This window comes from Staurois parvus, unplaced genomic scaffold, assembly GCF_062004578.1.
Source record: "Staurois parvus isolate SC_StPar_1 unplaced genomic scaffold, SC_StPar_1.0 ptg000589l, whole genome shotgun sequence".
Lineage (NCBI taxonomy): Eukaryota > Metazoa > Chordata > Amphibia > Anura > Ranidae > Staurois > Staurois parvus.
The window spans coordinates 244,890-268,535 of record NW_028318385.1 but is presented as its reverse complement, the minus strand read 5'-3'; the positions used below and the strand labels follow the sequence as shown (position 1 = coordinate 268,535).

General features: G+C 40.4%; 1 protein-coding gene across 1 annotated transcript; it reads right to left on the bottom strand.

Moving 5' to 3' along the window:
- Nucleotides 1-13,111: 13,111 nt before the first annotated feature.
- On the bottom strand, nucleotides 13,112-14,050 carry LOC149449981 (olfactory receptor 6B1-like). Its single transcript, XM_089692508.1, has one exon. The coding sequence runs from the start codon at nucleotides 14,048-14,050 to the stop codon at nucleotides 13,112-13,114; it is 939 nt and encodes a 312-aa protein (XP_089548634.1).
- Between the last annotated feature and the right edge of the window lie 9,596 nt (nucleotides 14,051-23,646).

Below are 23,646 nucleotides of genomic sequence, written 5' to 3'. Positions count from 1 at the left end.
AATGCTAGTATTTCCCAGCTTGCATTATTTTGAAAAAGCATACTGTGCCTTTAGTGTTTGCACAATATAAATATATGGTGTGCATCTCTTAGGATTACATCCTAAGAGATATAATTTATTAAAAAATGCTTTAATGCATTTTAATGAGGTTGAAACAATCCTGACAGAACTTGTGTTTCTTATTTAGACTATATTTTGTATTTAAAGCTGAACTCCAGGCAAACATCTAAATACACAAAAGAAATGCATATTACTTATTAGTTTTATTCGTAGGATTTGTATCTTGTCTATCCAGCTTGGAGATGTAAACAACTCTACTCTACAATACAGCACAGCTTTGTCTTGCAGGGCAGTAGACCTGAATTTTCTCTGTTGCTGTTTAGAAACACTTACAGGTCTTGATTCTCCCCCAGCCTGTGACTGGACAGTGAAAAGAGAAGCAGCCAGCTGTTGATTTCATCCATCTGTCACTCTGCTCTCGCCTGCTGTTGGCATGTACTTTGTTAGGGCATGAACACTGCAGCACACCTCACAAGTTACTTATGATGCCCCTCCATCTCCCTTTCTCTCTTTATGATACCCGGTCAAATTTATATACTTACATTGTTTGTATTAAACAAAATATATTTAACATGTATTCTTTAATAAGGAGCTGTATCCATCTGTGTTTTTTATATCTGCCTGGAGTTCAGCTATAAACAACCTGTGAGAAAAGAAATGTGAGGGCTGCAATCACTGAACTATTTTTTTGAAAATGAAGGCTCCCAGTGTTGCATCCCAAGTCTGGCTTCACTATTAAGTGGGTTTCTAACATAAGACAAACACGTGGGATTGGAGTTCATACTTCCATTACTTTACTGGCCGCATGATTGTTCCATATCATCAAATCAATGGATAGTGAAATCAAGGTTAAGGTAGAAGCCTCAGAATCTGAACTTTCAAAAAAACAAATTCGGAAAGGCAGCTTCCATATTTCTATCTCCACAGATCCCTTTATAATTATCTATGTGAATAATTAATTCTGTCCTATATTATTTTCTTTTAAAAAATTCAAAAGGGCAAGGATTAGAATTGTTACGTATTTTTTAATGAAAAAAATGCAATTACAAAGATATACAAGATTACATACAGTACCATCTACTTATCAGTATTGTTATCTACAGCATTGAAATTATCCCTGGTTTTGTGTAACGCACTTTATTCTTTATCACTAGATATTCTAATGCACAGTTGCACAATTCACACACCAGTACCTATTATATTTTTTTAGGCAGAAAAACTACTTTGTATAACAGATAACACCAGCTGATGATGTGAAAACTTTTGAAATGACTATTAAGCACTATTATAATCTCGCCCACATGAATAGTGGATGAGGCTACAAACTCACAGGGGATTGGTTTCAATAACTGTCAGTCTCCCCCTTTCACTGCTCAAATCACCCCCCTCCATAATCTGACTCCCCCCCTTACCACAACTCAGATCGCCCTGTGTGCCCCTCTACAAAGCTGCTTGCTTCTCCTTCTCTCCTTTCCACCAGCTACCAGCTTCTGTAGGGCACAGGAGGATTGGTGTCAGGATGGAGCATGGGTGACTGTTAGGCCTCATGTACACATGAACTTGCCTAGTTGTTAAATTCTCCTGGCAGCAGATAACCACTAAACACAGCAAACATGCATGTAAACGCTGTACCTCATTTAGCCACGTTTACCCGCGTTTAGCCACATTTAGCGCTTGGACGTTTATTCATTTGATTGGCCAGAGTATTTTCCATTGACATGGATAAATGCCCAAGCGCTAAATGCAGCTAGTGTTTAGCACGTTTAGACACATTTAACAGCTTAAGGACCGCCCACAGTACATATACTGCTATAGGGCGGCCCCTGTGCTCAGGATCACGTATATGTATGTGATTCTGCATGTCCGGGTGGGGGCTCGTGAGAGACACATGTGCGCCCTACCCACGCCGCCGGTCCCCTTATTTGATAGCAGCTTCACAAGTCTTGCATCCATTCAACCTGTGAGTTTTTGTACAGTTTCTGCTTGAATTTGTTTGCAAGATGTCAGAATAGCCCCCCAGAGCTGCTGTTTGGATGTAAACTTCCTCCCACCCTCATAGATCTTTTGCTTGAGGATGCTCCAAAGGTTCTCAATAGGATTGAGGTCAGGGGAGGATGGAGGCCACACCGTGAATTTCTCTCCTTTTATCCCCATAACAGCCATTGATGCAGAGGTATTCTTTGCAGCATGAGATGGTGCATCGTCATTCATGAAGATGATTTTATTACGGAAAGCATAGTTCTTCCTTCTGTACCAGGGAAGAAAGTGGTCAGTCATAAATTCCACATACTTTGCAGAGGTCATCTTTATACCTTCAGGGGCTCTAAAGGGGCCGGCTCGCTCTGTTCCCATGATTCCAGCCCAAAACATGATTCCACCACCGCCTTGCTGACGTCGCAGCCTTGTTGGAACAGGGTGGCCGTCTACCAACCATCCACTACTCTATCCATCTGGACCATCCAGGGTTGCACGGCACTCATCAGTGAACATTACTGTTTGAAAATTAGTCTTCATGTATTTTTCTGCCCAATGCAGCCTTTTCTGCCCAATGCAGCCGTTTCTGCTTGTGAGCATTGGTTAGTGGTGGCCGAATAATAGGTTTATGCACAGTTGCAAGACTCTGGAGGACTCTACACCTTGATGTTCGTAGGACTCCAGAGGCACCAGCAGCTTCAAATATCTGTTTGCTGCTATGTGATGGTATTTTAGCAGCTGCTCTCTTGATCCAATGCATGAATCTGGCAGAAATCTTCCTCAATGTGCCTTTATCTGCACAAACCCATCTGTGCTCTGAATCAGCCACAAATCTCTGAATAGTGCGATGATCACGCTTAAGTTTTCGTGAAATATCTAATGTTTTTATACCTCATCCAAGGCATTGAACTATTTCACTCTTTTCGGCAGAAGAGAGATCCTTTTTTCTTCCCCATATTGCTTGAAAATTGTGCTCTGCTTAATATTGTGGAACACCGTCTTTTAGTAGTTTTTCCTTAAATTGGGCTCACCGGACAATCTAATTATCACAGGTGTCCGAATGTCGCAGAATACATTTTGGCCTAAATTTATGACGAATTTTGATTTTTAGATTTTTTTTACTGGACATGTTTAATAGCAAAAAGTCCAGAATATTGTTTTTTTTTTCTCAAAATTGTCGGTCTTTTTTTTTTATAGCGCAAAAATAAAAAACAAACAGGTGATCAAATACCACCAAAAGAAAGCTCAATTCGTGGGAAAAAAAAGACATAAATTTAATTTGAATGCAGCGTTGCATGACCGCTTAACTGTGAGTTAAAGTAACGCAGCGCCTAATGCAAACCGGTTCTTTAACTGCTTCCTGACAACCCTAAAGCAGAGATACTGCTAAAGGGCGGCATTGGTGTGAAAAATCACGTATACAGGTGAAACTCGAGTTCATTTATTTCAGTAATGCAACTTAGAAGTTGAAACTAATATATGAGATAGACTCAATACATGCAAAGCAAGATAGTTCAAGCCGTGATTTGTCATAATTGTGATGATTATGGCTTACAGCTCATGAAAATCCCAAATCCACAATCTCAGAAAATTTCAGTATGTACAGAATATTACATGCAATCAATAAAACAAGGATTGTACATAGAACAATATCGGACCTCTGAAAAATATAAGCATACATATGTACTCAGTACTTGGTTTGGGTCCCTTTTGCAGCAATTACTGCCTCAATGCGGCGTGCATTGGAAGCTATCAGCCAGTGTTATGGAAGACCAGGATGCTTCAATAGCAGTCTTCGGCTCTTCTGCTTGGTTCGGTCTCATGTCTGTCATCTTTCTCTTGACAATGCCCCATAGATTCTGTATGGGGTTCAGGTCAGGCGAGTTTGCTGGCCAATCAAGCACAATAATCCCGTTGTCATTGAACCAGGTTTTGGTGCTTTAGGCAGTGTGAGCAGGTGCCAAGTCCTGCTGGAAAATGAAGTCAGCATCCCCATAAAGCTCATCTGCGGAAGAAAGCATAAAGTGCTCCAAAATCTCCTGGTAGACAGCTGCATTGACCCTGGACTTAATGAAGTACAGTGGACCAATACCAGCAGATGACATGGCTCCCCAAATCAACACAGACTGTGGAAACGTCACACTGGACTTCAAGCATCTTGCAGTGTGTGCCTCTCCATTTTTCCTCCATACTCTGGGTCCTTGGTTTCCAAATGAGATGCAAAAGTTGCTCTCATCAGAAAAGAGGACTTTGGACCACTGAGCAACAGACCAGGTCTGTTTTCCTTTAGCCCAGGTAAGATGCTTCTGATGTTGTGTGTTGTTCAGGAGCGGCTTGACAAGAGGAAAACGACATTTGGAGCCCATGTCCAGGATCCATCTGTGTGTGGTGGCTCTTGATGCACTGACTCCAGCCTCAGTCCACTCATTGTGAAAGTCTCCAACACTTTTGAATGGCCTTTTCCTGACAATCCTCTCCAGGCTGCGGTCATCCCTGCTGCTTGTGCACCTTTTTCTTCCACACTTTTCCCTTCCACATAACTTTCTATTAATGTGCTTTGATACAGCACTTTGGGAACATCCAACTTCTTTTGCAGTTACTGTTTGAGGCTTTCCCTCCTTATGGAGGGTGTCAATGATGGTTTTCTGCACAACTGTCAGGTCAGCAGTCTTTCCCATGATTCCTACTGAACCAGACTGAGAGACCATTTAAAGGCTCAGGCAGGAGCGGACTGACCATTTGGAAACTCGGGCACTGCCTGAGGGCCCGGGGTCAGTAGGGGGCCCCATGAGATGCCCTTGGTACCTTTTTCGTAGACTTTTTTGAGTTTGGGCAAAGACTCAGGGGCCCCATGATCCCCTATTGCCCGGGGGCCCCATGAGTTGTCAGTCCGCCCCTGGGCTCAGGAACCCTTTGCAGGTGTTATGGCTTAATTGGCTGATAAGAGTGGGACACTTTGAGTCTAGAATATTGCACCTTTTTACAATATTCTAATTTTCTGAGATTGTGGATTTGGGGTTTTCATGAGCTGTAAGCCATAATCATCACAATTATTACAAATCACGGCTTGAGCTATCTTGCTTTGCATGTAATGAGTCTATCTCATATATTATTTTCACATTTTAATTTGCATTACTGAAATAAATTAACTTTTGCACGATATTCAAATTTTTTGAGTTTCACCTGTATATACATGGTTTTCACACCCCTCCCAGATAGTGTCAGATTGTCCATCAGTACACCAGTAATCACATTTAACCCCCTGATCACCAGGAACACACTAATACACAATGAACCTCCTTTGCTAGTATAGTATCTGAACGGATCAATATCTTTCAGCACTGTACCAGCTTTCACATTAGTATAGTGTCCCCAAAAACACAGCGTTAGCGGGATCAGCCCCGGCACCTGCGTTTAGCCCCTATGCTTACCCCCCCTTCTCCCCCAGTAAGTGCAGTGTCAGTTGGTCACTGTCACTTGATACATTGCACACAGAACCACAGTGTTCGCAGAATCAGGCCTGATCTCTGCTAGCACTTGCCGGTAAATGTTGATGACTCTCATATGCAGCAGAGTGCCAGTACTGGTGCCGCTCTACCTTTTGGTGAACTGGCGAGCACTAGCAGCCTAGTACATCTTGGTCTTTCACATACCAGCACTGCAGTATCACATGGTGACGTGGCGAGCACAAGTATTGTCCCACAGCCACCAAGAATTCGAACACAGGCCTGTAGAGCCCAAAGTATCCTTCTGGATGTGCTTGCAAATCCTGATTGGCAGCCCACAAATTCTGCAGCACCCGTACGTCCCCCATTCACTGCCCAACCCGAAATTCAGATAGAAAATTTAACTACTCCCCTTGATTTTTTTGGAGCTGTTTTTCATGGAAGATCTATATGCATTGATTGTGGATCAAAGCAATTTATATGCACAACAATTTTTCGCCACCAACACAAATTCAAACCTTGCCAGACCATTAGTGTGGAAACCCATTGCGGTTTCCGAATTTACATTTTTTTGGGCCTAACCCTCAACATGGGTGGTTGTATTGGTCCTCAGACCCATTTATTATTATTATTATTATTATTATACAGGATTTATATAGCGCCAAAAGTTTGCGCAGCTCTTTACAATATAAGAGAGACAGTACAATTACAATACATTTCAATACAGAAGGAATATGAGGGCCCTGCTCGTGGAGGATATAATGTAAGAGCACAGGAGATATCTAGCGTCTGATAGACCCCAGATTTCTCAAAAAAGAATATATGACATTGCCCATTGAAGTTATAGGATATATTTGTATTCCCGTGATAGCATTAAAAGTGGTCAAAAAAAAAAAAAAAAAATGAAAGGGACAGTGTAAAAATAATTTAAAAAATCAAAATAACTTAAAAAAAGCATTCTTGCCCTCCGTGCGTGCACACTTGTGTGCCCGAGCGTTGACCCTGTGCCTGTATGTAAACAGCGGTTGCACCATGCATATGAGATATTACCACAAATGTCAGATCAAGGGAAGTAATTCTAGTACTAGACTTCCTTTGTAAATCTAAAATGGTAGCTTGTAAAGGCTTTTAAAGCGTTGCCTATGGATTATAAAAATGTATGCAGTTTGTCGCCATTGTAAGGGGCATGCACAGTTTCAAAGCATGTCATGTTTGGCATCTATTGACTCAGCATACCATCCTCTTTTATAATTTACCAAATAATTGGCCAATATATTGTGTTTTTGCGCATTAAAAGTAAAAAAAGTGTATTTTTTTTTTTAAATTTGTGTTTCAAAAATCACTGCGTGAGAACTATGTGACATAAAAAATTTCAGCATCCACCATTGTATTCAGTAGGGCATCTGCTTTAACCACTTCCTGACACTTTTACCCCCTTCCTGTCCAGGGCAATTTTCAGCTTTCAGCGCTATCACACTTTGAATGACAATTGCGCGGTCATGCAATACTGTACCCATATGAATTTTTTACCATTTTTTTGAGACAGATAAAGCTTTATTTTGGTGGTATTTATTCACCGCTGGGATTTTTATTTTTTTTACTATGTAAATGAAAAAGTCCAAAAATTTTGAAAAAAAGTGTTTTTTTAAATAAAATTTTGCAAATAAATAATATTTCATCCTAAATCTTGGCCAAAATTTATTCCGTTATTTTTTTAGTAAAAAAAAAAAATCCAAATTAGTTTATAACCAAAAATTATCATTTTTAAACATTTTTTTTAGATTTTTATTTTATTTTTTTTATATTATTATTATTATTTTTTTTTTTTTTACATATTGTCACCCTAGCAGTACAGTGTCACCATGGTGACACTGTACTACTTGTGGGGGGTGATGAAGATTTTTTTTTTTTTTTTTACACTGATTGCTTTTACACCCATATAAGATGTAAAAGCAATCATTTCTCTTTCTCTCTGTCTGCATTCTTGCAGTCATTGAGAGATACTGAGTGAGCTGTGATTGGTCACAGCTGGTCACATGGTACAAGGGTGTTGTGAATAGCCTTGTACCATGTGACCTCTGTGATCATTCACAGATTTCACACGTGGTAAGCAATGATGTCACAAGTGACATCTTGCTTACTACTTTGCATGTGATCACTGATTCGCCAATCAGTGATCACATGACCGGGACCTCGTACAGAGGTCCCGTCCGACGATCGACTGTGTCCGGAGGACACAGCGGACACCGGATCACGGTGGTGCGCGCTCCTAGGGAGCGCGCACAGCTAGAAAAGGCGGGTGCCGTTTAGGAACGGCAACCCGCCTCTGGACTGCCACCGCCCTGCCGTTTATAAACAGTAGGCGGACGGCAAGAGGTTAAAAAAATACAAAATGTTTGGAGATTCAAAGTAATTTCCAAGCAAAAAATACAGAGTTTTTTCATGTGAACAAAAAGTGTCAGAAAAGGCTTGGTCTTCAGGTGGTTAGAAGAGTGAATGATGTGTGGCATAAACTTCTAATGCTGGGCATAAAATGCCCCCCCCAAAACGACCCTTTTTTGGAAAGTAGACACCCCAAACTATTTGCTGAGAGGCATGTTGAGTTAATAGAATAATTTATTTTTTTTACCACAAGTTTTTGGAAAATGACAAAAAAATATATTTTTTTTTTTACACAAAATTGTCACTTAAATGACTTACTGCTCACACATGCCATGGGTATATGTGGAATCACTCACCAAAATACATTCTGCTATTTCTCCCAAGTATGGGGGTACCACATGTGAGAGAGACTTTTTACCAGACCAGCCAAGTACAAGACCCCAAAATCCAATAAGGACCTTCAGGCTTTTAAAGGGCTTTATTTCCTCATTACACTTCCTGACTACCTATCACAGTTTTGGAGGCCCTGAAATGCAAGAATAGCCCCAAACCCCCCCAAATGACCCCTTTTGGAAAATAGACACCCCAAGGAATTTGATAAGAAGCATGGTGAGTATTTTGCACATCTTGTTTGTTGTCACAAGTGTTTGGAAAATGAAGAAAGAAAACAAAGGCATATTTTTCATTTCTTTTTTTATATTTCAAAACCTTGTGAGAAGAAATGAGATCTGCAAAATACTCACCATGCCTCTTTTTAAATTGCTTGAGGTATCTACTTTCCAAAAAGGGGGGGGGGGAGTTGGTGCTATCCTGGCATATAAGTACCGCAGAAACTGTGATAGGTAGTGAGGAAGTGAAATGAGGAAGTTACGCACCTTCAAGCTTTCAAAGTGGTCACTGGATTTCAGGCTCCTGTATGTGGCTACGCTCCAGGGGCGGACTGACAACTCATGAGGCCCCCGGGCAATAGGGGATCATGGGGCCCCTGTGTCCTTGCCCAATCTCAAAAAAGCCTATGAAAAAGGTACCAGGGGTATTTTATGGGGCCCCCTACTGACCCCGGGCCCTCGGGCAGTGCCCGAGTTTCCAAATGGTCAGTCCGCCCCTGCTACGCTCCCAAAAAGTCTCACACATGTGGTGTCCCCATACTCGGTAGAAGTAGCAGAATGTATTTTGGGGTGTAATTCCACATATACCCATGGCTTGTGTGAGAAATATATCATTTAAATGACAACTTTGTGTAAAAAAAAAAATGTTTTTGTCATTTTCCAGAAACTTGTGGAAAAAATAAATCTTCCATGGACTCAATATGACTCTCAGCAGATAGCTTACGGTGTCTACTTTCCAAAAAGGGGTCATTTGGGGATGTTTGTGCTGTCCTGGTATTTTAGCACCTTAAGAAATGTGATGGGCTATAACTTTCACACAAAGCAATCAAGATACACTTATTGGGATATGTGTAGAAGAATACATTTTGGCCTAAATTTATGACAAAATTTTTGGATATTTTTTATGACAGAAATTAGAAAATATCATTTTTTTTTGTTTATAGCACCAAAATAAAAAACATACAGGTGATAAAATACCACTGAAAGAAAGCTCCATTTGTGTGAAAAAAAGGATGTAAATTTTATTTATGTACCGTATTGCATGACTCTGCAATTGTCAATTAAACTAGTGCAGTGCTTTAAAAAAGAAAACCCTATTTGTGTGAAAAAAAGGACGTACATTTCGTTTGGGTACAGCATCGCATGACCGTGCAATTATCAGTTGAAATGCAGCGCTGAATAGCAAAAAGAGGCCTGGTCATTAATGGAGGTAAATCCTTAGGATGGCAAGTGGTTAAACGCGTTTACATGCTTTTTTGCTGCATTTATAATTTTTGGCTCAAAAGTTTCTTTCCTGAACGCGATTATTCTGCATTCAGAAGAGGAACGTATAACTGTCCCTAAACTCTTCTGCTCCTAAACTCTGGTAAAAGCCTATGTGTACATGGGCACATAGGTTTTTACTGAGTTAAGTTCAGGGGCTTTGGCAAAAAAAAAAAACCTCCTAAACTCATGTTTAGGAACAGCAGTGTACATGAGGCCATAAAACATGTCTTGTGTTTACTGGACTCTTAATTACCTGAATGAACTCAGTGAGCATTTTTTACAGATCACTCCTGTGTTCATTCATAACTGAAGCATAGCAACCCGTGTTTACTTTTCTTCAGTTTATGAATGAACAGGAAGCCTCTGTACAGAGCACCAAAAGGCCAAAAGGGCTATGATTCCTGCCATGGCCAAAAAGTGTGAAAATTGTTGATCGTTGAGTTCTCACAGCCACTGTGAGCAGGGAGCTCAGACTATCATTCACCGCTGTCTGTTCTGCTCCCCCCTCCTCCCCAGTGCTCACTGGTGTGCTGGGCTGTGCAAAGGGGCGGAGTGGTTGGTTCAGACTCTCAGTGGCTCGCTGAGAGGCTGAGCCAGGTGCCACTCCAGACTCTGGAGTTGATCCTGACTTTAAAGTCGGCATCTTTCCCCAGCTTGGAGTGAGGTCAGCCCACTGTCAGCTGAAAGCAGGTCACAGGTGTACAGAGGTTGGTTCAGGCTCTCAGTGGCTCGCTGAGAGGCTGAGCCAGGTGCCACTCCAGACTCTGGAGTGGATCCTGACTTTAAAGTCGGCATCTTTCCCCAGCTTGGAGTGAGGTCAGCCCACTGTCAGCTGAAAGCAGGTCACAGGAGTACAGAACTGTGCTCCTGTGATCCAAATGAGAAGAACAGCCAAAAGAGCTTTGGCTGTACTTCTCCTTTAAGTGAGTAGCAGTCGGGGGGGGCAGAAAGGCATGGCTAACCATAGGATTTTACTGCCCATAACCTCACATGTGAAAGAGTGGTTTGTTCATGGGGCTGGAGCCTCCTGGTACTCCATAGGGCACAGCGGCTGTATGAACACAGCCACAAGTTCTAATTTGACAGTTGTGTAGATGTAAATGAGTGGCCCCGAATACACACTGTTTGTGTTTGGTGTCGTACACCTGCACCCCCACACTTGCAGTGTCCATGTGAATAAGTTCTAAGACCTCATTTACACACACAGCTTTATTTATTTCCTTTTAGATTTAGCAGGAATTGTGTGCATTATGTTGTGTTTGTGTCCGCTAAAAATGATTTTAGTGTATTTTTAGCGAAACTATCTTTCTGACAGAGGCCCTATCAGGTAGACTGTATGGGGCACCATGAATTCTAACAGCAGTCCTGTGTTTGGGGGATAAGATGTGGGGATAAGGCCTTCATCCTCACAACATGAGATAAGGGGCAGCAATGTCAGAAGGAAAGATCCATAAGCAGCACATCAAAGGCAGATCCATGTGCATGAGGAGAGATGAATGGCAGTCTCAGCCTAGACTCCAGCCAGACCTTCTGACATTGCTGTAGCTTGGAGCCAGGATGAGCTCCCTATCCCTGAAAGCACTCACAGCAGTTTAGATTTGACCTCATCTCCCTACCTGAGTGGCACCTAATCTTGTCTTTTTGGGTCAGATGAAGATAAGGGGGTTAATTTACTAAAGCCAAATAGGCTTTTTATTTTGTAAGGGAATTTTCTCCAAAGCCTACTGAATGTGGTGAAAAAATATCTAAACACATGTATAGTAGCAGGTAGTGCAGCTGTAAAATCCCCCGCTGCCTTGTGCCTGCACTCCTTCTTCACCCACCCACTGTGAGAAGTAAACAAAGTGGCTGTCTGTGCTGGATCTGCTGTGTGCATGCTTGATCCCCGCTTCCCCCCTCACTACACGGGCTGCTGTGTAAACAAATGGCTGTGTAGCTGCAGGCTGTGGGCTTTCCTTTCAGGCCTCATTTCCTGCTGCTCTGGGCTGTGTGATCCCCTGCCTGTTCCTGCTCTCTCCGTCCCTCCTTGAAACAGCAGATTGAAGCCAATCAGCAGATGGATGATTTACTATGCAGTTGCCATACATTCTGCAAACAGTAGTCCTTAAAGGAGCATCGTGCGATACAACTGAATTTAGATGAATGGGCTGTGGACTACAAGGGGCACTTTGCACAAGAATGGAGGAAAGACAGAACTTTTTACAGGCAGCTCTAGAGAGATTGGGGTCTGGAGAGTGCAGGCCCATCACTAGTGTGTCTGTGCCTACTCTAGGAAAGACACAGACCTGTTGCTGGTGTTTGAGCATTGCACCAGTGAGACTAAATGAGATATCACTTGGTGAGCTGGAACCAGAGCTGGGAGGACCTGTTGCCATGAATGTCTACGGCAAGAGAGAACCATCCAGGATCCATTGGAAAACAAGACATGTTGCCTCAATGCATTGTGGCTGCACTGGAAATAGCTGTTTGTTCAAAATATGTAAGTACTTTAGTAAACATAGTCTGGGGAGAGGTTCACTTTAACCTCTTCGCACCAGCACCTCCTGGCCCTTTAAGAGTTTCAGAAGCCGGGAGGCAGGCAGGGTTTTAGGGTCATGCGACCGCCGTGATTTGCCATCACGGCGGTCACATAATCGGAAAAGGTCCTGATCGAAAGAGGAGATTGGGACCTTTCCGTGAGTCAGGGACATATGTGCTGGGAGCGTGCAGGGCATGATCTCTCAGCACATATGTATTTTCTAATTGCACGCAAACATGCGGCCACTCGGCATCAAGGCCCTGATGCCGAGAGGCCGCATGTTTGCGTGCGCTCGGTGTCAAGGGGTTAAATATAAATTTGAAAAATTGGTATTACCACATGTAATAATGTAACTGCATTAGCAATATATACGTATATAATATCATGCATACTAAGAGGTTGATTTATTAAAACTGGAAAGTGCAGAATCTGGTGCAGCTGTGCATAGAAACGAGTCAGCTTCCAGGTTTTTTGTCAAAACTTAATTGAACAAGCTGAAGTTAGGATTGGCTACCATGCACAACTGCACCAGATTCTGCACTCTCCAGTTTTAGTAAATCAACTCCAGTGTCTATTATTGTGTGTATGTTATATTTCAGTATATGCTACTGAGATCTGTAATCAACAAGATTTTTTACAACCAGATGTACGGAACAAGAAAAAATGTAAAAGGGAGCCTTATGCTCCACCTACTGAGTGGATATGAGGATACCAAATAATCAAATGCAATCTTTCAAATTTTCCTGACCGAAAAAAAATTGAAAAATAATAGTTAGCAACCACCAAATAAAAAGAGAAATGAGAAATAATAAACAATGTACAATAACACTTTATATTACCTTTAATAACCATATTTGTCATGTTATATAAAAGTGTATCCAAGGACCCAGGTGCTTTTTAACGGAATGCTTTACTTCTTTATTTCTTAAACAATATATTAGAGGATTAAGTATAGGTGTTATCACAGTGTAAAAAACTGCAACTACTCGATTAAGAGTAAAAGCAAAGCTTACTTTAGGCCTAACATACATAAATATAACAGTACTATAATAAATAAACACAACAATTAAGTGTGCAGAACAGGTAGAAAATGTTTTTCTTCCATTTTTACCAGATATACGTAAGACTGCTGCAAGGATATAAAAGTAGGAAATCAAAGTTACCAAGAAAGACAATAATATCACTAGGGAAGCACACATAAAATCCAACATATCAATTAGGTATGTGTCTGCACAAGAGAGTTGAAGTAGGGGGGGAGTATCACAAAAGAAATGGTTAATAATATGGCTTCCACAAAATGGAAGTTTGGAGATTAGGACAATGTGTGGGAATGTGGTCACAAAGCCTCCAATGACTGAGACTATGCTAAAACTGTAGCACATGGTATTATTCATCAGGGTTGTGTATCGCAATGGTTGACAGATGGCCAAGTAGCGGTCATACGCCATGACTCCAAACATAAAGCATTCTGTGGATCCCAAGAAAAAGAAGAAAAACAGCTGTATTATGCAACCAGGGAAAGAAATATATCTCCCATGTGGAGTAATAGTGGTGAGAATCTTGGGAACAATAACAGAAACATAACAAATTTCCAGAAAAGATAGGTTCCGAAGATAAAAATACATGGGAGTGTGCAGACTTCTTTCTATCCATGTAATAATGATGATCACAAAGTTACTCATAAGTGTTAATAGGTATGTTATCAGAAGGAGCAGGAAGCAAAAATATTGTAAATCAAGAGAGCCAGGAAACCCCAGGATTATAAATTCAGCTGGTTTGCTATGATTAACATACATCTAAGTGAACCAATAAAAGGGGAAAAAAGTATGATGGTGATGTACATTTTAATAAAATCTTTGAAATTTTGTTTATTACACAATTGCCCTCATTTAAATTATTTGTGGTGAGCTGGGTACAGATGTGATTGTGATTCATTGATTGATTGATACAAATTGTGAGTTTAACTATCATTTCACGCATCTTTAACACACAGCATTAATAGATATGCCTTGGAATAAGTGATCTATAAAACCTGCAGTCGAGGAATGAAACTTTTTTAACTTTTTGCCTGCACAATCCTTTTAATAGCAGTGTAAGGGTGTTGTTCAGGAGCACCAGAAATTATCTAAAGAGAGAAGGCATGAAAATGCAGTTGCATACAGCCATTTGTTGGTCAGATCTTTTGGATGAAAATGGAAAAATAGGTAAAAAAACCTAAATACTTAACATACTACCTTTAGAAACAGTGTTTAGCTCTCTAGCATTGCAGCAATGCTAGTAATTCTACACTTTGGAATGCAATGCAAGTTTAATGCATATGGCATCCAGGAAGGAAACTGGTAAAGGGTTCAAATAATTCATTTATTGGTTAGCCAAAGAGCAGATGGAGCACAGTCCCTAGTGTGGTGCATTCTGTTGCTTGCCTTCTGTTCTCTTCTGTATGGGAGAACTTGTGGTGGCAGAATCTAAGTGCAATGCAGCCGCTGTGTCCCAATAAGACATCCATGTGGATGCGGGTGTATTTCCCCAAAATCACCCTGGGTGTATTTTGGGACCATGCACCTGAACCAAAACAGATGACACAATAGGAGCAGCAGCTTGTCCAGGCAGCCACTGCATCTAACAGACAACAATGGGACTGGAAACACAGGGATGCATGGAACACCTGTGCATCCCCATGCTGATAAAACATCCCACATGGAAGAAAAATATATTTGAAATATATTTTAAAAATATCCTTCCCAAATATATTGCCATGTATTTGAAATGCTACAATTGTGGCCATATTCTATATATATATATATATATATATATATATATATATATATATATATATATATATATTTATACACACACACACATATATATATATATATACACTGCATGTTGCAATGCGTTTTTATTTTTAAAAATAAATTTCAAATATACTGTATGTCTTTAAAAAATGCAAATCTACATTTTTGGAATGTATTTACAAATATATGTAAAAATATATGTTAAAATTACTTTTTATATGTTAAAAAAATATTTTTAGCATACACTAAAGACATTTTAGCATATATTTTTACATATATTTATAAATGCATTCCAGAAAATGTAGATTTGAGATACAGTATTTTTGTAATAAATTTTGTAATAAAAATGCATTTCAATGTGCAGTATATATATATATATATATATATATATATATATATAAACACATTTTTTTTTTTAAAATATATTTTTAAATATATTGATAATGGCCAAAATTGTGGCATTTCAAATATATGGCAATATATTTGGGATGAATATTTTTTAAATATATTTCAAATATATTTTTCTTCCATATGGGATGGCCCATGCCATGTGAATGAGGCCTTAAGCTAAAAGACCCTGATATCAACGTAATTTAAAAAACACATTGCATACATTAAATCATTTTACCATTTTCTCAATGCAAAGCTTACAGAAATAATTTACTATGAGATTAAGAAAAAAATGTGTTTCGTTATTGAAAACATATGACACAACCTTCCATCTTGCTAAATTTTAATCAACCATAAGCATTTGCAAAATTAAACCTTTTCAATGGTCCTGAAAGAAAGAAAAAAAATAAAAATACACACCTTTTTCCTTATTTTAACTTTTTTTTTTTTTTTGCAAATTTGGCAAATTTAGAGCTAAGGTCTTTGCAGAGAGGTAAGTAAACACTATTTTTACTTTATTGCTACACTTAAAAAAAAATCTTACTTGCTGGCTCTCCCTAAAAAATATTACTTTAGAAAAAAATAATGCTTTGTTTTGCAGAATGTATCATTTTATTCCTTGTTTGTTATATATGTATTGCCTCTATTCTTCCTTTGTTCTTTTCTGTCCACTTTAAATTAAAACACATAGTTCCTTTTATAAGAAAACTGCATATATTCCTCTGAGGTGTTCAGGAAAGCAAAGCCTGGAATTCAAAAAAGCATGGATCCTCTTAGAATACAGTATAAAATAATTACTTGAAGATAATTGCTAAATATTCTTCAAGGAATTAATTAATACCAAATCTCATGAGCCAAGGTAATATATCACCAAGTGATAACCAAATTGCCTGTAAAAAGTTCAAAAACAAAATTGAGAAAAATGAATACTTACCTAACAGCAATTCAAAATAAAAGCAAAAGGTGGACTTTTAGAGTACCGAACACAATTTTTAAAATCAATTACTTTTATTAGACACAGAATAAAATTATACCAAAAAGATATTTTGCTCATAATATACTTTATGTTTAGTTGCCTCATTATTCAAATATAGCCCTTAACCCACACCTGTCTGTTGTTAGCAATATATGAAACTTTTTTCTATTATTATTATACAGGCTTTTTAACCCACGCCTGTCTGTTGTTAGCAATATATGAAACTTTTTTCTATTATTATTATTATTATTATTATACAGGAGTTTGCTCAGTGCTTTACAATATAAGGTATAAGGTTTATATGGCAACTTTACACAGTAAGACATCATTACTGAATGATTTAGTTCAACAAATCAGGTGAATGGGTGAAAGCTAGACTCAAGATATATATATATATATATATATATATACACAGTACTGTGCAAAAGTTTTAGGAAAGTGTGAAGAAATGTTGGAAAGTAAGAATGCTTGTATATCTTTATCAATTTAGAAAATGCAAAGCTTGCAAACAGAGGAAAAATCGAAACCAAATCAATATTTGGTGTAACTGGCCTTTGACTTCAAACCAGCATGATTTCCTATACTTGCACACTTTGTACACTGGCACAAAATCAGGGATTTTGTAGAATTAAAGTAAATGTATGATTAAACAATAATACCAATCAGTTGCTAATGTGTATCAATGTTGTATGTAGGTTTAAACACAGTCATTAACTGAAACATAAGCTGTGTAGGAGACTTAAAACTAGGTGAGGTTGCGGAAGACAGTTTCATGTCAAAGGTCATACACTATGGCAACACTGAGCAATAAAACACAAGGTAGTTATACAGCATCAGCAAGGTATATTATACAGTTCCATTACCTTATTACACAGGTCTTTTGACAGTTCTTTTCTGCTCCCCATGACTCAGTATCTAGCCTGCTCAGTGCATCCATGTGAGAGCTAACATTGACAATTTATACACAGACTCTAATTGCAATTTAAAATTCCACAGATGTGGGAAATCAACCTTTAATTGTCACTTTAACCTGTGTGGCATCTTGTGTGTCTGTATTGTGGCCAAACATTCCAAGGTATGGAAACTTTTGATCACGGCCATTTGGGTGATTTCTGTTATGATTATGATTTAAAAAGCCAGATGAGACCAGTGATCTGTTATTTGTGACAGTAATAGTGGTGAGTGAGCATTGTCAGGAGGTGGATCATCATGTCAGTGGGTTAATATCATTGGGCATCGATCATTGGTATTAACAAAGGATATAAATCACTGGACAACTTGATTGATGGTGATTTACATGATGGAACATAGATCATGTTTTAATTTTTTTTTATTTACTTAAAAGCTTTTTTATGGTGTGGATTTTTTATTATTATATAAATTTTTAGAAGGGGCACCTCACTGTTCACCTGGGTGATGGATGCCTGGAGGCCTTTATTCTAAAGAGGGCTTCCAGTTCCTATGTGTTCTCCACTTCACATTTGGGGCACAAGATGTGGGTATGAGGCCTTTGCCCTCTCAACATGGGATAAGGGGGTTGATTTACTAAAGCGAAATTGGCTGCTTACTTTGCAGGGGAAATTTTCCCCAGAGTTTACTGAATGTGGTGAGATTTCCTTTTGCAAAGAATACCCAATCACATGCAGAAAATAAAGAAAAAACAGCATTTTGTTTATACATGATTGGATAATGGAAATCAGCAGAGATTCACCTTGTTGTTGGAAAAAATCCTTTGCAAGAGTATAACTTCCCTTGCAAGGTAGGTTAACAGTCTTCTTGCCTTTAGTAAATCAACCCCAAGGTGCCTTACATGTGGCCTAGTGTGGTTGAGGAGAGTGGGGTCTGCATGTTTTTTATGCCCCCCCCCCCCATATAGTGAAACCCATGTTGTTTTTCTAAAAGGTACTGGCCTTTTAAAAGAAACAAGCTGGGGGTCTCCCTTAACCAACTGCCTTCCAGAGGATTTACACCCCCCCCCCCCCAGCCAGGCTATTTTTTGCGATACGGCTCTGCGTTACTTTAACTGACAATTATGCAATGCTGTTCATTTCCCCACAAATAGAGCTTTCTTTTGGTGCTATTTGATCACCTGTACGGTTTTTATTTTTTGAGCTATAAACAAAAAAAGACCGACAATTTTGAAAAAAAACAAAACAATATTTTTGACTTTTTGCTATAAAACATATCCAGTAAAAAAATTAAAAAAAAATCAAATTTCATCATACATTTAGGACAAAATTTATACTGCTACATGTCTTTGCTAAAAAAAATCTCAATACATGTAAATTAATTAGTTTACGTGAAAGTTATAGCATCTACAAATGGCAGTATATATCATGGAATTTTTATTTTTATTTTTTTATACTAGTAATGGTGATGATCTATGACTTATATTGGGACTCTGGCAGGCATTCTGACACTGGGTGGGAACTGACTAACTGCCACTGATATCCCAATGACACTAATACAGTGATCAGTGCTAATAAAAAGCACTGACACTGTACTAATGGCACTGGGCAGGAAGGGGTTAACATCTGGGGCAATCAAAGGCTTAGCTGTGTGCTGTTTTGCATAATGTGCTGTGTGTGTATTTTGCTAGGGAAGCATGCTGCTGTGTATTTCTCTGCTGTGCAGTGAAATACACAGCAGCATGTTATTGCTGGCAGGAGAGAGATCTGTGTTGTTACGCCGGTTGGGTCCTTGTGATTGACATCCATAGCCACCAATCGCCCCTACCTGGAGATGCAAATCATGTACATATACATGATTTTGTGCAGCCCTGCCACCCTGTAGCAGTACTTTTGCTATAGGGCACAGGGGAAGTGGTTAAAATGCATAAAAGTCCCTTATCCAGGCATGCAGCCTGGGAGTCCAGGAAAAGTATGGGGGGGCAGTGAACATGTGACCCCCTCTGGAACAATACCAGATTACATGTCTTCAACACTGGGAGGATACTTTGCAAGAGGTGGTTATGTAAGAGCTTGATCACATTATCATAAACAGTGCAAATGGTAAACAGTACAGCCAACAGCTTACAGTAATCTAATTAACAGTAAGCTACTCAACAGCCAGGCACCGAGACAACTCAGGGAGCCCACCCAAGACAGTCCGGCACCTCCAACCCTGAATACACAACATACATTACACATGAAGTCTTCCAGGTGTTTGCTTTCACTTGTATAATCTGTCCATCATAAGAGAAAACTCATACAATTTTCCAACAGTCTGAAAAAGTGGAATTCATTTTTCTTCATAGATTTCTTGAGGGAGATTGTTGATAAATATTACTGTCCCAAATGGAGGAGCTTCTCCAACCCAGTCTGCTGGAGGGCCACCATATTTTTTCTGACCTGTATAAGATTCATATTATACTTTTCCATCCACTTCAGAAGGGAAGCTGCATTGTCATTACTCAGAGAATTAATCCAAGCCTTGCTCTCATGTTCATCACGTTATTATCCATCATCACAGACTGATCCGCTTTCTCCATGTGATCATAGGCTGAACAGAGTCCTTATCCATGCTCTGATTGGGAGAAGCAGACAACATCCCCAGTCTCCTCCATGGTCCATAATCATTGGGTAGAAGGCTATCCCCTAGTCCCCTCCAATCTGTAGATACTGGTCACTGGCGGCTTCTCTGACACTCAGGCAGCAGCCATACTGCTTGTAATCTCCCTCTGGATAATGGTGGTGCCTCAGGAGCTCCCGGGTGGTAAAGGGTCCAGCCAGCCAGAGGTCCCCTTTAAGGGATGGGTGGGTGTAAAAGCCTGTGAGACAGTGACTCTCTCCTCTGGATACTGCGGTGGATTGGGTGGGCTCTATAAATTAATTGCTGCCACACCATCCTCCCTCTCAGTCCCCGGGCTGGTCACTGGCGGCCTCTCCGGCACTCAGGCACTTTACAAGCAGTATGGCTGCTGCCTAAGTGCCAGAGAGGCCGCCAGTGACCAGCATCCACCACGAGACCCTGACCCGAGAGACCAACGTAGCCTGCGAAAAGAACCACCAAAGTGCCAACGCGTCAACTTCTCACCAGCAAAACATAGAGCACCTTAAGGGTCATTGAGCTGCTCATTGACATACTCACGTATTAGCTGTCCTTGTATTAGGTTAATTATTTTACTGCTCTATTCTGTTGTTTTCGCCTGAGATGTTCAGTTCACTCCCAGGCCTTCTGGTTCACTAGCAGGTCCGCCTACATTGGTATATTATGTTACTCTACCTTACTCTTTGACCGCTGCGTTGCTGTCGATCCTGGGCTGCATTCCATCCACCGCTGCTGATGTCTCACATTATTTATAGGGGCCTTCTTCTTCATCTTGTGTCGGTATGCATGGCTCCTCGTTGCAGGTCTTACACCCTTTCATCTTCGGTAACGCAGGTCAAGGACGAAGGCTGACATGCAGAATAATGTGAAGCTCATGATACTTATACTGTTTATTGTTAATTTTGTTACTGTACTGGGCCCCTGTTGGGTCACCCTGATACCTATGCTTTTCCCCACTTCTCCCTCTCTTCGCTCTTCTTTTTTCTTCTTCATCCTACCCGGAGACCCCCCAATGCCTCAGCTTTTAATCTTGCAATGAGAGAACAGGGAACATAATATCGGGTCTGTGGAGCTTCCACCTTATAGGAAAGTTTCTACCTCTCTTCTGAACGCTCACACACCAATTTTACCATGATTCGTGTAGTATCTTGGAATGTAAAGGGTCTGAGATCACCCCAAAAACGTATGGCCATCCTTCGCCATCTTAAACGATTGAAAACAGATATCGCATTTCTTCAAGAAACTCATTTACATCAAGCGGATTTCAAGCGCATGAAAAAATTATGGGTGGGACAGGTCATAGGTTTGTCTTCCAACAATCGCAAAGCGGGCGTAATCGTCCTCATACATAAACGTATTAACCCAGACATTACAGTTGTGGCCAAAATTATTCAACCCCCACTGAAATTGAGTGTTTTGGCCAGTTTGACATTGCTTTTGATCATTCAGTCATCTTGCTTACATTTACATTAAAGAGGCACTTGTAGGTCAGACAAATATAACATAACAGTTATAATGAAATAACCACAAATGTCTTTTCTGTGCTCACAGCATTATCAGTTTTATTCAACCCCCAAGTGACATTCAATCTTAGTACTTAGTACAGCATCCTTTTACAGTTATAACAGCTTTTAAACGTGAAGCATAGCTTGACACAAGTGTCTTGCAGCGATCTACGGGTATCTTCGCCCATTCTTCATGGGCAAAGGCCTCCAGTTCAGTCACATTCTTAGGCTTGCGCACTGCAACTGCTTTCTTTAAGTCCCACCAGAGGTTCTCAATCGGATTTAAGTCTGGTGACTGCGATGGCCACTCCAAAATGTTCCAGCCTTTCCTCTGCAACCATGCTCTAGTGGACTTGGAGGTATGCTTGGGATCATTGTCCTGTTGAAAGGTCCAACGTCTCCCAAGCCTCAGGTGTGTGACGGACTGCATCACGTTTCCATCCAATATCTCCTGGTACTGAAGAGAATTCATGGTACCTTGCACACGCTGAAGCTTCCCTGTACCTGCAGAAGCAAAACAGCCCCAAAGCATGATTGACCCTCCACCATGCTTCACAGTAGGCAAGGTGTTCTTTTCATCATAGGCCTTGTTCTTCCTCCTCCAAACATAGCGTTGATCCATGGGCCCAAACAGTTCTAATTTTGTTTCATCAGTCCACAGAACACTATCCCACAACTTTTGTGGTTTGTCCACATGGCTTTTGGCATACTGCAGTCGACTCTTCTTATTCTTTGGAGACAGCAAGGGGGTACGCCTGGGAGTTCTGGCACGGAGGCCTTCATTACGCAGTGTGCGTCTTATTGTCTGGGCTGAAACTTCTGTACCCACATCTGACAAATCTTTTCTCAGTTCCTCAGCAGTCACACGGGGACTTCTCTCCACTCTACGCTTCAGGTAGCGCACAGCAGTCGAAGTCAGCATCTTCTTTCTGCCACGACCAGGTAGCGTTTCAACAGTGCCCTTTGCCTTGAATTTGCGAATGATGCTTCCTAAGGTGTCTCTTGGTATGTTTAACATCTTTGCAATCTTCTTATAGCCATTGCCCTTCCTGTGAAGAGAAATCACCTCTTCTCTTGTCTTCCTGGACCATTCTCTTGCCTTCACCATGTTTGTAACCACACCAGTAAATGTCTAGAAGGAGCTGAGTATCACAGTCATTTTAAAGCTGCCTAATTGGTGCTTATTATGCTTGATTGCTGCTCGGTGACATCCACAGGTGTTTTCAATACCTGATGGAAAGCACCTGTATGAACCTCTGTTCTTCAGAGTGGTAGTCTTTAAGGGGTTGAATAATTGTGGCAATGAAGAAACCACATAAGAACCATTTACTACTGTATTACATAAACAATTGATGTCATTTTAGTTGCATTTGGGTAGTTACAACGTCCTTGTAGGATTTGATTCTGAATACAATTCCAAATGTACACTATAGTCCCTAAACCCCTTTACAGCATTGGGGGTTGAATAATTTTGGCCACAACTGTATATCGATAGATACAGACACAGAGGGGCGATATGTGGCCATACACATTGCATTGGATTCTTCCCCTCTAGTATTAGTCAACATATATGCCCCAAACTCCTCACCCAAACCATTCTTCCAAGATTTGTCCACAAAGTTATCCAACCTCATGCACCTCCCACTTGCGTTGGGAGGGGACTTCAATCAATGTATGCACGCTCAGGAGGATAAATTGAAACCTTGTATCCCAAATCAGCCAACCCTTTCCATTCCCCCCTATCTCTTGTGCTATTGCCCACCTTTACAGAAGCCTTACAACTTACGGATGTTTGGCGTCTGTCTCATCCGGATGGGAAAGAATTTACTTTCTTCTCCCCCATCCACCATACATTGTCCAGAATTGATTATTTTTTCGTCAACCCCAAGTTACTACAAAGCATTAGGGACACTGAAATCCATGATATAGCAATTTCCGACCACTCCCCGATCACTATCTCCATTCAACAAGTAAAGCCCAATCATCATACACGTACATGGCGTTTCCCGTCCTTTCTGGCTAATAACCGGGATCTACTCTGAGTCTTAAAGACGACCTGTAGGGAATTATGTGAAACAAATGCAGGAAACACCAAACTAATCCCAACCTTTTTTGGGAGACGGGCAAGGCGGTCTTACGAGGCAGAACAACAGCAAGCCTTCGTCTTAGACGGGCGC